At 38.6% G+C, this 14,805-nt stretch overlaps 2 protein-coding genes across 2 annotated transcripts in view; one reads left to right on the top strand and one right to left on the bottom strand.

The window, feature by feature from the left end:
* The window catches only part of LOC109431998 (dynein intermediate chain 3, ciliary-like), an 18,801-nt gene extending 15,949 nt beyond the window's left edge, over positions 1–2,852 (top strand). The window contains exon 4 of the mRNA XM_062859664.1: positions 2,150–2,852. Within this exon, the coding sequence (XP_062715648.1) occupies positions 2,150–2,596 (447 nt within the window). The 3' untranslated portion in view covers positions 2,597–2,852. The remainder of the gene's footprint in view (positions 1–2,149) is intronic.
* The window catches only part of LOC109431296 (ecto-NOX disulfide-thiol exchanger 2), a 27,165-nt gene continuing 15,089 nt past the window's right edge, over positions 2,730–14,805 (bottom strand). Inside the window, exons 3-5 of the mRNA XM_029868416.2 lie at positions 7,300–7,406; positions 4,315–4,416; positions 2,730–3,525 (exon numbers count right to left, since the gene is read on the bottom strand). Coding sequence (XP_029724276.1) covers positions 2,860–3,525; positions 4,315–4,416; positions 7,300–7,406 — 875 coding nt within the window. The 3' untranslated portion in view covers positions 2,730–2,859. The remainder of the gene's footprint in view (positions 3,526–4,314; positions 4,417–7,299; positions 7,407–14,805) is intronic.

Below are 14,805 nucleotides of genomic sequence, written 5' to 3'. Positions count from 1 at the left end.
TGTGTTTTGCACTCAATACTCCACAAACTCATTTTTATATGTAGAATTTAGTAAAAAACCAATGTTTTGACATAAAAAATCTTTCAAATATATTCCACAAGCCTTCTCTCATCATGTTCATACTCGTAAGATTTCAATCTGTGATTGTTTTTTGAGATTTGATGTGTTTTTAGGGCATTATCAAAGTTACCCCAAAATGAAAATCTAATTTTCGGTTATATGCAAAACTAAAAGTTATCCAAAATATTTCAGATTATCGAATCTTTTAATTGCAATTGATAACTGATACCCCAGTACTTGTTTTAAAAATATAAAACTCGGGGAAATACTGTTACATGTAAAAATATTGAGAAAATTCGTTGAAAAACTATCAAAGTTACCCCATTTTACGGTACTCTTTATCTTTCGCTTTCCAGCTTTGACTACCTAGATAAATCGGAAATAAAAAATATGCGACAAATGAAACTTTTTCATGTTTTACGATTTTGGTCCACTTTTTGTTCAACTTCTCACATGCAACGTAAACAAAAGATTGTTTGCACACACAGAAGTATAAGTAATGGTTCAATTATCAAAACTGTTTACGTAACATAAAACAAAGATTAGACAGTGTAGTGGCATGAAAGGGTTATCATGTTTAATGAGTTCCATCTGAACAAAAATACGTATGTAACCATCTTCGAAATAAAGATCAGTTCTATGTAAACCATGACCGTATACCAAGTACCAACGTCTTTTTATTAGCCTTAAAGAATGGCCCCCTAGGGGCAGGACAGCTCTAATATTGATTAGCGGTATTAGGCAGTATTAGGAATATTAATCCCAGAGAGAATCAATTCTTGAACAAAGTAATCTCTGCACAAATCATTCCAACTGATGCATTATCAAGAATCTATCTGCCAATGGTCCACGCGAGAGAGGGTGGAGTGGTTTGATCCAGAGAAAGACTACGTGATTTATGGACAGCCTCAACTAGTTTAGCCCAACGACCCAACGATCTAGCAATGGTATCCAGGCTGAAATTGGCATTGGAGTGCAATATGTCATAATGCCCGTCTGTTAATGCATATTTTTCTCCATTCTGGGTTTTAATAAGCTTACGCGGTCGTCTCAGGGAAATCTTTTGCGTGAGCTCGATTAGCAAACATTAAACAACGCACTTTCATCTGCCCAATGGAAGTATCACTACGCAGTTTACAATTCAATTCAATTTGTCTTTAATATTTATTCAGTATATCTGCATTTGCAATAGCAGTGTTACAGAGCTAGTACAGTACAGTACAGAGACGTTCCTTTGGGACCAGCATTGAAACCACATCATCCTCCTGATAAAACCCCTTTTAGATTTTTGCTTTTCCGTTCAGCGACATAGGCTTCCAAAAGTCATCTGTCCGGTAGTCTATATGAAGATCACGCTATTTTCACAGCTAAAGAGAACCAACAGAAATTGAAATGTTTAGTTAAATAGGTTAATTTAAGGAAATCCACAAACAAACCGTATTTCCTAAGACCTCTCGTTTTCGTGACAGTTGGTTGTTGTATGAGAAGTCATGACATACTACAAAAATTTCGTTCCAATTTTGGCTGAGTATTAGGAATCTAATATTTATTAGCGAGTATTAGCACAGGTATTAAGAGCTGTCCCGCCCCTAGATGGCCCCCTTATATCCAGTTTTAATGGATATTACAGACAGATGAAAATAATATGCAAATCTGTTATTGCTCAACAGACAATTTGAGATTTTAAATTTTGAAAAAATGTATTGATTTATCGTTTTTATACGAAATAGCACCTTTTTCAGAGCCACTATGATTTTTTCCAAATTTTTTCCAAACTTTATTTTGGTACCTAAAATCAATTCTAAAGCTCTTTTCAAATCACCTTTTGACAGCTGGGCAACTGTTTCAGGTCCGCCTAGTACAAAATCCGACGAGGGGTGATTTGACAAACTGCTCCCATACAAACTTCAAATTGATTTTTGAATAGGTTCCCAGGCCCCAATATTTATAAAAATTTGAATTTCGCCTCAGTTTGGCATGTAGATTCAGAATAGATATAAAGATTATTTCAACACCGCTAAAGAAGCCAATAGCTGGTTCATCAAGAAAGTGTTATAAATGAATCTATTTTTCTTTCTTTTTTTCACAGCTCTCCGATGTGCCGCTTCTGGCGCTGCGTGTTCACAAGAGCGGAAAACTGATCGCCAACGGAACCGAGGGAGGTGCAATTTACCTAACAGAGATATCCGACAACCTTACGTTCAGTTCGGCCAACGATAAACCAGCCTTGTCCGGCATGCTTGAGCGAGAGATGCGACGCCAACGTTTGCTCGAGGCCAAGATCAAGGAAATGAAGCTGAAGGAAAAAGAGCTGGAACGGGAACGAATTCGCCGGCAGATGCGTATGGAGAAAGAAAACTCCATAGAGGATGAAGAACAGGACCTCATACTGGAAGCGCAACATCAGTTCTGGACGAAGATTCACGGCCGCAAGAGTTTGAAGAACACGCTGAAGGGCATTCGAATGCGAGACGCCGGAGTGAACTTGCTGAAACCCGGAAAGAAGCCCATGTTGAAGAAGGACAACAAGGAATAAGTGGATTTTACTGCTATCTAGCGTTTTTGGAAATACTTTTTAGAAGTGTTGTTGAACAAAATTTTTAATGTTGATGTTTCAAATAGTTTAACTTTAACAATAATGTGATATATCCGTAATAAATACAGGAATCTACAATGATTAAACGAATTTATTAAAGTTTATTTCGTATAAAACAACATTTTAAAATGTTAGAGATAATTACGAAAGACCAATAAATACTAAATTGTAGTGAGTTTGCTATATAAATATTCAATTGATGTCTATGATTTTTCCGCTTCCCCTTCTTCTTTGCACTCGAAACCGCAGAACTTCCAATTACGGACGATCTTGGCTCCCACGCCGCTCATCTCTTCACGGAAGAGATCTGAGTATCTTTGTAGCACCTCTTCGACCTGCTTCGCCTTCAGTTCCGGGACATAACGGCTGACGTAGGACCAAATGTAATCGATGCTAGCTCCGTGAGGATGTACGACTAGGAAGGCCGACACCAGTGTGATCACTTTGGCCTCGTTTGGATCGATAACTGCGGGTGGTGGAGGTGACTTAGGCGGTTCTGGTGCAGGTGTTACTTCAACGACCGGCGTTGGAGTTGCCACCGCGGGTTTTAGTTCCGATTCGGACAGTTCGCTCTCGTCCAGCTCTGAGCCACCCTTGGAGGAAGAAGTATTGGTAGTGCAGAGGAACAGTTTTGATTGCGTGGTAGCAATTTTGGTTTTCAAAAGAAGCTGTTTCACATTCGCTTCCTTCAGTTTGTCCTCCAGGTCTTGGATCTTGTTTTGACGTTCCGTTTCTTTGGATTTGTTTTCCAGTAGCTGGGTTTGCAGGTTACGGATTGTCTCCTGCAGAACCTGTATTTGCATGGTTTTCATTTCAAGATCTGATCGTACCGATTGAGTATCCGCATCTGAAGTACTGTCCTGACGTTCCTGAAAGAAAAACTACGTAAGGCTGGTTGTACCAGATGTCAGGAATTAAAGCGACTGTAATAAATATGAACGCTGTATGTTGAAGAACAATAGGAGAGATAATGAAACTTACAACGTCATTGTTTCTCGTCTAACCCAACATTTCATCATAGTTCTTCATATTGTGTTAATTACTTTTCTCCATGATCTATAGCATTTGGGAAGGGGGATGTTTCACTAGTAGTCATTATTCAACTCAACGGGAAATGAAAGGGCAGCAAGGACCAAAGACAAATTGATCTCAGCAGGAACAAAAGTAACACGTACTGAGAGTAAAATATAAGTATCAAAAGCATTGACCGGAACGATAGGCGGGAATTTCATCAAACGCCGATGGCGTAAGGCTGGACCGGTGCAATGTACGCTATGGTTAGTTGTTGACCGGTGTTAACATCTTGAAATCCCGCTTCAACAGTGCATCAGAACTTCAGACGTCAGAGCTTTCAGAAGCAAGCCTCAAACACCAGTACATTTTATTATGCTGTTCTCGCTCACTTGTAAAAAGCACAAAATAAAAAGATCAGGTGCGTTGGTTTTGTTTACAAAGATTTGTGCGCTCGATATCGTGAGTAGGTGCCAAAGTCGGCCATTGTGGCGGCCCTCTTGGGATTCTAACAAATATGTCCTAAAAAACATGGTGGCTCCCAAGAGGAACAAGACAACTCGAACAATGAAATCGTAAATGTCAAAAGGAGAGCAAAGATGAAGACGGTCGAGAATGAAGCTGTGAAAGTATGAAAATAAACTTACCTTTCGGACATCCCACCGGGACTTTTTCGGTACTGATCCTTCATCCTCGGACAGATCCATCTCATCATCACCAAAGTCATCCAATTGGACGCTTTTGATTTCCTATTTGACAGCAAGCGCCGATTCGTGTTGTCGTATAAGGGGAAGAAAATAGTTCAAACGATATAGGAAACATTTCAACTCAACGAGTTGGTTTATGTTATCTTATGAGTAAGTCTTAAGTGCTAAATATTAATGTTGAGGAAATAAATTTTAGGTATTCATTTGTAACTTTATCATAATGGATTACGCTTATTGTATGTTTCCTGTGGTTCTTCCGATCGACGATGTTTCAATAGTGTTGCTCCAGTTGAGCGTCACCAGAAAATGCTTAAGTGTAACGATAGAACAAACCAACGCTCAGGTAGTTTGTAATCATAACACTTGCATCTGCTGGAAGGCACTCCATTCCTTAGTGGTAGTCGGATTGCGATGACATTGTTCAGGTACTTACCTCGGTTGAATCATCAAACTACACTTTAATCACCCTTTCACCAAAATTCTTGATCGACAATTTTATGAAATGGATTTTATATGGTTCTACATTGGATGCAAAGCATATGAACTCAGCCTTTTATGAACGACAATGATTGCTATAGGCATGCAAGGTTTGTTTGATGAATGGTCCGTCCATAAACTACACAAGTAGACTCTAAAGGAGATGGGGGGTTCTGTCCAACGTTTATGTCCCATACAAATTTTGAAAATTGTGTATTGACAAATGTCTACGAGGGATAGGGGGTCTGAGATGGCTAAAAATAAGCCTACGTAGTTTATGGACAGCGCCGAAGTAAATTATTTGATCATTCCTAGGTAGATGGCTAATAAAATGTAAGCCATTTTATATAGTGACCATTGATACCCATAAAACACCAAAAAAATGGTGTGATATTCACCTCACCTATTTTCTATGTATTGAAAGCCGCAAATAATAAATATTTTTTCTCACATATACATGCAAAGTGAAAAAGTCAATGTTAAATACTTCTCAAACTTCAGGTGGAATGGAGAATACTATATCGAATAGGAGGCAATCAGTGAAGTACTAGATTGAAAGTAGTGAGCTGGATTTTTGTATGGTGAGATGATCAATTCTCCATTTCTGCAATGAAATGGTGCAAACAGCGTAGGTTATATGATTTATTGGCTAATTTGATGCTGTTTGAGCAAAAGTATGAATAAGTGTGTTGTTGTATTATTTTTTCCTGCAACTTCAACAACACAGTTATCCAAACTTTTGCTCAAACAGCATCAAATTAGTCAATAAATAATATAACCCACGCTGTTTGCACCATTTCATTGCAGAATTGATCATCTCACCATACAAAAATCCAGCTCACTACTTTCAATCTAGTACTTCACTGATTGCCTCCTATTACCACAGTATCTAATACAACAACGATTGTAACCGGAGTGAACTTTTAATTGGACAAGCTGGACACAGCCTTTTTTGTTTAAATTATGCAGCTTTATTTTTGTGTTTGTTTTGATGTCAGGATTTGTTATGAGCCGCAAATCCATCAGATATTGTAGTAGTGTGATTGGAATGCTAATTCTTTCTACGATACTTTTCGGAGCTCACTCCAGTGCAGGTTCGAGTATAAATATAATATTGGATTATTTCGCATATACAGTATACATCGCTGTGACAGTATACACTTTTCAATTAGACAAATGTCGAATGAGCGATTGAATCGTATTGAGAAGTGACGAATAAGCATGGTGAGACGGTACATTCTAGTTTTAATGCCTTACGTAGAACAGTCAGACTTGTAAGATACCTACAATTAGGTAACAAAAATCATAACTGTTGTCCATCGTGAGTGACGGAATATCTTGAATATGGTTTGCCCTTTTTTGAAGCCTAAATGCGGCACTGTCTTCGGCTTTAAGCCTTATTTTCTACCAAAACCCATTTAAAAACCCAGAACACATTTCTCGCTTTTCTGGCTGTTGTATTTCAAAATGTGTATTCCAGCAGAGTTTACTATCTAAAACAGTTCTTAAACTTTCGACGTTGTTTGGTATCTTCTAGTTTCAGTTCTGACGTGAAGATTTTCCTTCTTTTAGTGAATATCTTTTTGTTTACCACTAGAATGCTCTCTACACTTAATTACCTCACTGTACCTGCTTTTCTCACTGTCTATCAGTCACATTCGAATATTGGAGCGATTTGCAAACAGAGAAAAAAGTACAAGAGTGATGTGAGATACACACAGTAACTTAACAGGGATGGCAAAACTTGTGTATTGAGTTTGGAGTAATCCGTTATGGATGTGAATAAGGCACTTAAGGCGAAACTGGAAGCAATTCCTCACTTTTTGGTTTTTGATTTTTTATTAAATAACGAAGCAATATTTTCAAAATCGATTTTTGTGCACATGTAGAGTATGTATCAGGGTATCTTCTGATTTTTTACGCGGTAGAAAATGTTTTTCGTTTTTGCAGAAACCATTTTTGAACAAAATTTCGCTAAAAATGGTTTCTGCAAAAACGAAAAACATTTTCTACCGCGTAAAAAATCAGAAGATACCCTGATCCATAGTCTACATGTGCACGAAAACCGATTTTAAAAATATTGCTTCGTTATTTAATAAAAAATCAAAATCAAAAAAAAAAATGAGGAAATGCTTCCAGTTTCGCCTTAAGATTCAAAAACATTTGCATCAGTAATTTAACGAAACCCATAGTTTGAGAAGCACTTGTTGACACTATCAGACATCAGTGTTCGTTAAAGCTGTGTAGTGTTAACACTTAGCACATGCAGATAAAACATAACACAAGGTGATACAAAACAAGACTAGTTGATTGAGGAAATGACACGGCAGAATGTATTGATTGAAAGCGTTATGAATTCGACGTCTTACTAACAGGGGATTCACACAAAAAAAAACTGGAAATATACAAGCGAAAGAATTGCATAAAAAAACATTTGGTCATACATACCAGCGATTGCTTCTTCCAGGCATCGATGTTCTTTCTCTGGGCTTTAGAAAAATGATCCCAAACCTTCTTGTGACTGGCCGCATTGAACACTTTTTCAATCTGATTGACTGAATTGGAGTGAAGTGGAAAATAATAACAGTAATAATAATGATAGAGCATTTTCCTGGGTTTGCTGTAATGTGTGTTTTTTTTTCGTGGCGAAGGCTTAATGAGGGGGAAGAGATAGGATGGTTTCGTTACATGGTATCACCTATTTGGAATACGATTACCGGGTGTTCTATGTACAAATTAACATTATCTTTCGAACGTTGATTTTGTTATACCTGGTTCCATTGCTGAGTATATTAGTAAGAAAAATATTCAGGATCACCTAAGATGATCCCCATAACAATCGGAAGACCATGGAAGTAACACATGGGTTGCATGTGCCGAAGATAAACGTGTCGGAAAATGAAGGAAAATGGTGAATACAAAGTTACATAAAATGCTATCCATGAATTTACCGTCAGTGATGTTCGCGCCCTGGCACGGGACGTTTCAGATAGTCAACATGAAGTAAATCGGCTACTCATGTTCGCATGTTAACTACAGTGTCTCATATCACAAATTATCGGCTACATACCTTCGAAGAGTACCGAATGGTTTCCAAGATGTTTGAACAGAACCCTTCTTCCGGACAGGGACTAGTGAGGTTCGTGCGAGAAAGAAGTTTCATGTTTGAAATACAATACCTTTATCATATTGACTACAGTGCGACAGAACAGGCCCTTGAACGAAACCTTCACCATGTTATGTCAATCACCCAAGTTTCGTACAGTTTATTGATTTGTGGAACATGTAACAGAATTCAGACATATGTTCATAAGGGCGGCTCAATCAATTGGTTTCCCTCCTTACCGCCTATTTGATACCTAACCCGATTAGGTCCAAAAATTTAAGTTTATTTGATTTGAAAATGAAACTATTCAAGCAGATCAAAGTTATACAGGAATTATAATTGGACAACGACGCTATTCATTTATTTTCTTTTTTTATTTCTTTTTTGAAAGGTTACTGAATAGCACTGAAACTTCTAAACTAGGCCTTGGATAGGAAAGAACATAATCCTTCTAAAGCAGTTTACCAGCCGTGCACGGATGAGATGGCATCCAAGAAGACACTGTTGCAAACTGACCCGGAAGGCTACGGTAGAAAGCGTGAAAATTTGTTTTCTTAGTAAGGTCTATGTAGTCAGTTAGGTTCTCGTCAATTTATCCGTTATTTGCCGTAGATTCCAAACTTAGGTAGTGTTACTGTTTTGCTGTAATGTCAAACGAAAAATGCAGTTTCTACTCTATTAAAGTGTTATGTCAAAAAGTTATTTTCATTATGTTAGTAATTGTTGGTCAATATGCTTATGCGTCGAGCAGTAATTTCTATTCAAATTGTTCAAACTCATTGACCTCAACACTAGTTTCAAAACTGATAAACCTTCACACCAAACTCGTTTTGCTCCTAGACCCTAGCAATGCACGGGTCAACTATTAGGTATTCATCCCTAGAAAAACTTTGAAAAATATTCAAATTAGTTCAATTGTCCTATCGGTCCTACCTAGATAAACCATGTCATTTTCTCAAGCGTAACCTAGAAATGTCAACCTAGTCATACACAAGTAACGTTATTCAGCTAATAAAAAGTAGTCAGTTTTCGTGCAAAATTGTCAATGCGCATAAACAATGCGTTTAAGTATTCGCACGTTAGCTTCGAATCTATCAGCATTCATCATCTATAAGTGCTGCAAAATCTCCTTCCCACTGTTGATTCTTCGGTTGATTTTAAAAGCTATTTAAAGAAAATATGACCAAGTAACATAGAAAAAATTCGAAAAAGCGGCTATGACATTAATAAATTACAAATCAGAATCAACCGAGAAAAGCGGGAAAGAAAGCCTAAACAACATTTTGAAGTCAGCTGGCTGTAAAAGAATCCAAAACCTGTCACAAATCCTATAATACTTTTATTAGGATTTGTAACGATCATCAAAACCTTCTCAAATCCAACCGACTTGGAACTATTGCTTGGGAATAGACTCTACTGAGCTCCGGTGGTTCCTCCGTGTTTACCGAGCATGTCTGTTGCATACACAGATAAAAATAATGAGGTTTACACGTCATGTAAACTTCATGTTAGTCATGTAAAGTTAGTGTTATGATGGTTTACATGATATATCATGTAAATTTGTGTTATATGTCATGTAAACTCTCAGAGTCATGCTGAATTACACGACATATAATGGAAGTTTACATGATATTTCATGAACTTTACATGATATGTCATGTAAACTTCTGCGATATCCCACGCTCATATGTCACAGAATTTTACACTCTTTTTTCAATCTGTGTATGATCAGCCAGACTCCATTTGCAGCAGACGGTTCGTAATGAACCGTTGGAGGCGCATTAAAGTGTTTAAAAGGTGATATGTTTCACTAAAGAACACTACATTACAATAAACAAAATGAAACTCCTTCACTTTAATACCGTCAACCCCTGCGAACTTGGCCAGGGAACGACGCTATTCATTTATTTAACAATATTATTTACCGAAGTAGGGTAAGGGTAACAAATATGGATGCAATATGTCAACAGTTCAGATTCAAATCAGATTTCAATAGCATGTGCGAGGAAAATGGATTATTTCTGAATGTTTGAGACTACAAAAGTTTGAATGAAAAAGTGCCACATTGCGATTTTCTACCAATACCTAGTATCTCTTTATTGAATGACTTACTTTTGACATTGAAAATTTTTAATAAAGTACTGCATGTTGCTTACCAAATCTGTATGCGAACAACGTATGCACACTAAGAAGAGCTCGGCAAACGCCGGCACCGCTGATTCTCAGCTAAAGTTCATACTGAATCTCGGTAAAAAATGACGTTTGTTAGCTGAATTTCGGCAAAACATTTCCTAAATCTCAGCAAACCAACAACATGATTGCTGAGATCTCGTTGAAAAACAAGTTTGCTGAGCGCTCGGCGGTGCCAATTTCGGTAAAAAGCAAAAACAATTGCCGAGATTCAGCGAAAAAAAATAAGTGTGTGCATGGCGCAACATTCTGAAATGCTTTGAATCCATAGAATATCCTATATTTTTGTTCATAAAAGGCCGCATCTGCAACCAAAAATGAATAGGTCATTCATTTCTATGACGATGACCTCCTATTTTTTGTTGAAATACACACTAAGGTTTTTTTCGCCGAATCTCGGCAAACTGATTGCCGAGATTGGCACCGCCGAGTGCTCGGCTACCATCTCGGCAAAAAATAGATTTGCCGGGAACCTCACACAAAAATTGACAGCTGTTAATATTTTGCCGAGATTCTCAGCAAATATTTTTGCTGAAATCTCGGAAAACAAAATTTTCAGTACGAATAAATTTGCTGAATCTCGGCATTTTGTTTTGTTTATTTTTTAGAATAGAAAGACAATTTGTAGCTCACAAGAGAAGTTTTATCCTCGTATATTTTACATTTTTTTCCAAGGGAATGTTTTTCAAAATAATCAATCGGTGGTTTCATTCTCTTCCACAAGCAAACACACTGAATTCCCAACTCCCAAACTCGAAGAGCTCCTTTAAGTTATTTACAGAAAGATCTTACATTCTTACAAATTTTCACTTCGTTTGAAAGATTACCATTTATAATTCATGAAGCGCCTTCTGCACCACTTAACACTGTTTTGTTTTTTTTTTCTGGAAGGCTGCAAAACTGACAGTTGTATTGCTGAAATTCGATAATCTCGTTTGCTGATTTCACTAAAATCTGTGTTTGCCGAAAGGTTCAGCAAAAAAAAAGCTGTCAGTTTTCGTAGTTTTCAAGCAACTTGCTGATATTTAGGTAAAACGTTTTGGACAATCTCGGCAAAAGCGAGTTATTTGCTGAAATATCAGCAAAATCTTGAGTTGCCGATTGAAATTAGCATTTTTTTTCTGCCGAGCTCAAGAATCATTTTTAAGTGTGTAGGAAAAAAAGCTGTTTTTCTTCCAAATATTGCCATAATTGGTACTATAGCCGTAATTGGTACACCTACCCTACCATGACATCACCGAATTCCAATCACTTTTTTCGATTCCTAATTCCGTTCACACCATGCTAAACAAACGGTGTGAATGGAATTAGGAACCGAAAAAAAAGACAATTGAAATTAGTTGATGTCACGATATCTTAGAGAGCTAGTTACAAATTTCCTAGGAAACTCCATTAGCGACAACTTTAACCTGTAAAACATCCATCTTACTTTCTTACAAAAACAAGGGAGCAGATGGGTGCACTGATCGAAAGATTATACAAGATTACCTGTGTATGGGTCCCCTCACATTGCTCAATTTATGGCAATGAGAAGGCGGACTCTCTCACAAAGGTGGGCGCACAGGAACGTGAGATCTATGATAGAAGAATTTTACACGATTATTTTTTCCATTTTGTTCGCCAGGGTTCTCTTCAAAGTTGGCATAATAATTGGCGAGATGGCCAGCTGGGACGGAGGTTACACTCCATTATTCCTAATATTTCCTAATGTTTCTTTGCGAGCGTGTAGGGGTGGTGGCATGGTTTGGATGTAAGTCGAAATTTCATTCGCGTGATGTCAAGACTTATGTCCGACCATTATTCGCTAGATGCGCATTTACACAGGATTAACCTCGCGTTGAGCAATTTGCAATGTTTGTACTGAGTGCCGTTCCGGTTATGATGACATCGACCACGTAGTTTGGCAATGCCCGGATAATGACGCCTCCAGTCAAGCCAGTTGGGATGAGGAGGTTGGCGATTCCATACAGACTCGGTTGCGTAAATGGATTGAGTTGCTGGAGGACAAAATCAGACTGCCTCGACCCAACTTTAGTGGATTCTCTGCTGCGGCCATTGTGTTTGTCGATCTACATACATATTAGCGTGGGACACAAAAAGACATTTTACTCCTGTACACTTTTTGAGTTCCATTTTGGTCCTATATCAACTGTGCAAAATTTCAGCTCGATCGCATAAACTATATTTTAGCCCCAGCCGTTTCAAGTTTTCATACAATTTAATATGGGAAAAATCACTTTTTCAAAGAAAAATCGCCACAGGTTGCCCCTTAACTTCTAAAAATATATCGATGAATGATTTCTGTTGGAAATTTTACGAGGAACAAACCCTCCGAAGACCGCAAAGCGATCTAAGGCATGTGGAAAAAGTTATTAACTGAAAACCGAATGGCATGCCAACGCTGTTTAACATGTAAGGAATAACAATAAATAATAAAATCTCGTCATTTTATCGATCGGGTAAGGCTTAATAACTTTTTTCACAAATGTCGCATCGCTTTACGGTCTTCGGAGATCTGCTTCCTCGTGAAGTTATCTACAGAAAACATTCAACGACTTATTTTTAGGAATCAATGGGTGACCTCAAGCGGTTTTTTCTTTGAAGAAGTTGATTTTCCCCATAGTAAATCGTATGAAAAACTAAGAATGGCGGGCGCTAAAATATAATTTCTTCGACCGATCTGAAATTTTGCTCGGTTGATATGGAACCAAAACGGAACTCAAAAAGTATACAGGAGTTGGAGTTTTTCCATTTTTTGTATTTTCCCATATAAACCGTGTACCAGGCTAGTATACATATCAAAATGTTGTGTAAAAATTTCATTCAATTTGATCCAGCCGTTACAAAGTTATATTTATTTAGGTGGTCAAAATTTGTCAAATATTGTCAAGTCAAATTTTGGTCGCACATTTTTTTTCATAACTTTAGATTGCGTACACCAAAACAGCTGATTTTTGGATCAGTAATGGTACATTAACGAAATGAACATTGAAGCGTAGACGAGACTATCGCCGGTCGATTCGTAGTAAAATTTCGGTTGTAGAAGTGTTTTTCACGTAGAAAAAGCAAATTGAATTTTTGGTTTACAAAATGAGGGGTATTCCAGTACCAGCACCTCTGAAGCTGGGGTCGAACGATGAAGACGCGTTCAAAGTGTTCAAGCTACAATGGAATTATTATACGAGTATACTCGGTTGCTACAAATGTGGCTACCAAACCAGCGAGCCAACAAGTAGCAATGTTGATGTCCATTATGAGTGCGGACGGCGTAATGTTGGTCGAAGAGCTGAATTGGACGGCGGCTGAAAAGGATAGTATGGAAGGTGTTGCGTACCATCTACGGCGGAGTGCAGATGGAAGACGGGAATTGGAGAAGGCGAAAGAACCACGAGCTGCATCAGCTGCTGAGAGAACCAACCATCGTCCATACCGCGAAAATCGGGAGGCTACGGTGGGCGGGTCACGTCATCAGGATGTCGGATAGCAACCCGACTAAAATGGTTCTCGAAAGTCATCCGACCGGTACAAGAAGACGTGGAGCGCAGCGAGCTAGGTGGGTCGACCAAGTGGAGGACGATCTGCGGACCCTACGCAGAGTGCGGAACTGGAGACAAACAGCCATGGACCGAGTGGAATGGAGGCGGCTACTATGTACAGCAGAGGCCACCGCGGCCTTAGCCTGACCGGTAAGGTAAGTATGAAAAGGATAGTACCAATACGATTCTGCAGAAAATGGAAGCTCAGTTGGCTCCGAAACGGGATAAAAGAGTGGAGCGTGCAGAGTTCCAAACCATGAGCCAGCGAGAAGCGGAAGGTATTTACGATTACGTCAAACGCTTGAAGAAGAAAGCCCAAGGATGCAGCTATGCGGCGGATGAGCTCGAGGAGCATATCAAGGACAGAATCATTGCTGGGATTCGAGATAATCTAGTACGAAGACAACTGTTGAAAGCTGGTGACCTCAGCCTGAAGGATATGGTGAAGAAAATCAAGTATCATCAACAGATTGAAGAGCTGGCTCAGAAGTATGAGAAAATGACGTCCTATAAAGAAGAGCCGTCGGTATGCACTGAAAGTGACAGCTACAAAGAAGATAAGTCAGTGCATATATTGCGGCGGAAAACACGCCGCGGACAAGAATCAGTGTCCCGCATGGGGAAAAAAGTTCTTGAAATGCGGAAGGCTGAATCATTTTCGAAAAGTATGCCGGTCGAAGACGTCCAACAAATTTAGACGCAGAAACATTAGGCGAGTGGACGGCAGATCTACGGATTCGGACGACTGCGAGACGGAAGAGGAGTGTGAGTACGCTGACATTGCGAAGGTGGACAGCGAAGGAAAGCACGGCATTGGGAAGATTATAGTGCAATAGGACGCAATCAGTGAAGTACTAGATTGAAAGTAGTGAGCTGGATTTTTGTATGGTGAGATGATCAGTCCTCCATTTTTGTAATGAAATGGTACAAACAGTGTGGGTTATATGATTTCTTGACTAGTTTGATGCTATTTGAGCAAAACTTTGGGTAACTGTGTTGTTGTATTATTTATCTCTTGCAACTTCAACAACACAGTTACCCAAACTTTTGCTCAAACAGCATTAAATTAGGAAAGAAACCATATAACCCACGCTGTTTGCACCATTTCATTGCAGAAATGGA

The sequence above is a fragment of the Aedes albopictus genome, chromosome 3, assembly GCF_035046485.1.
Source record: "Aedes albopictus strain Foshan chromosome 3, AalbF5, whole genome shotgun sequence".
Lineage (NCBI taxonomy): Eukaryota > Metazoa > Arthropoda > Insecta > Diptera > Culicidae > Aedes > Aedes albopictus.
The sequence above is the reverse complement of the archived record's forward strand: the minus strand, read 5'-3'. Positions and strand labels throughout refer to the sequence as shown.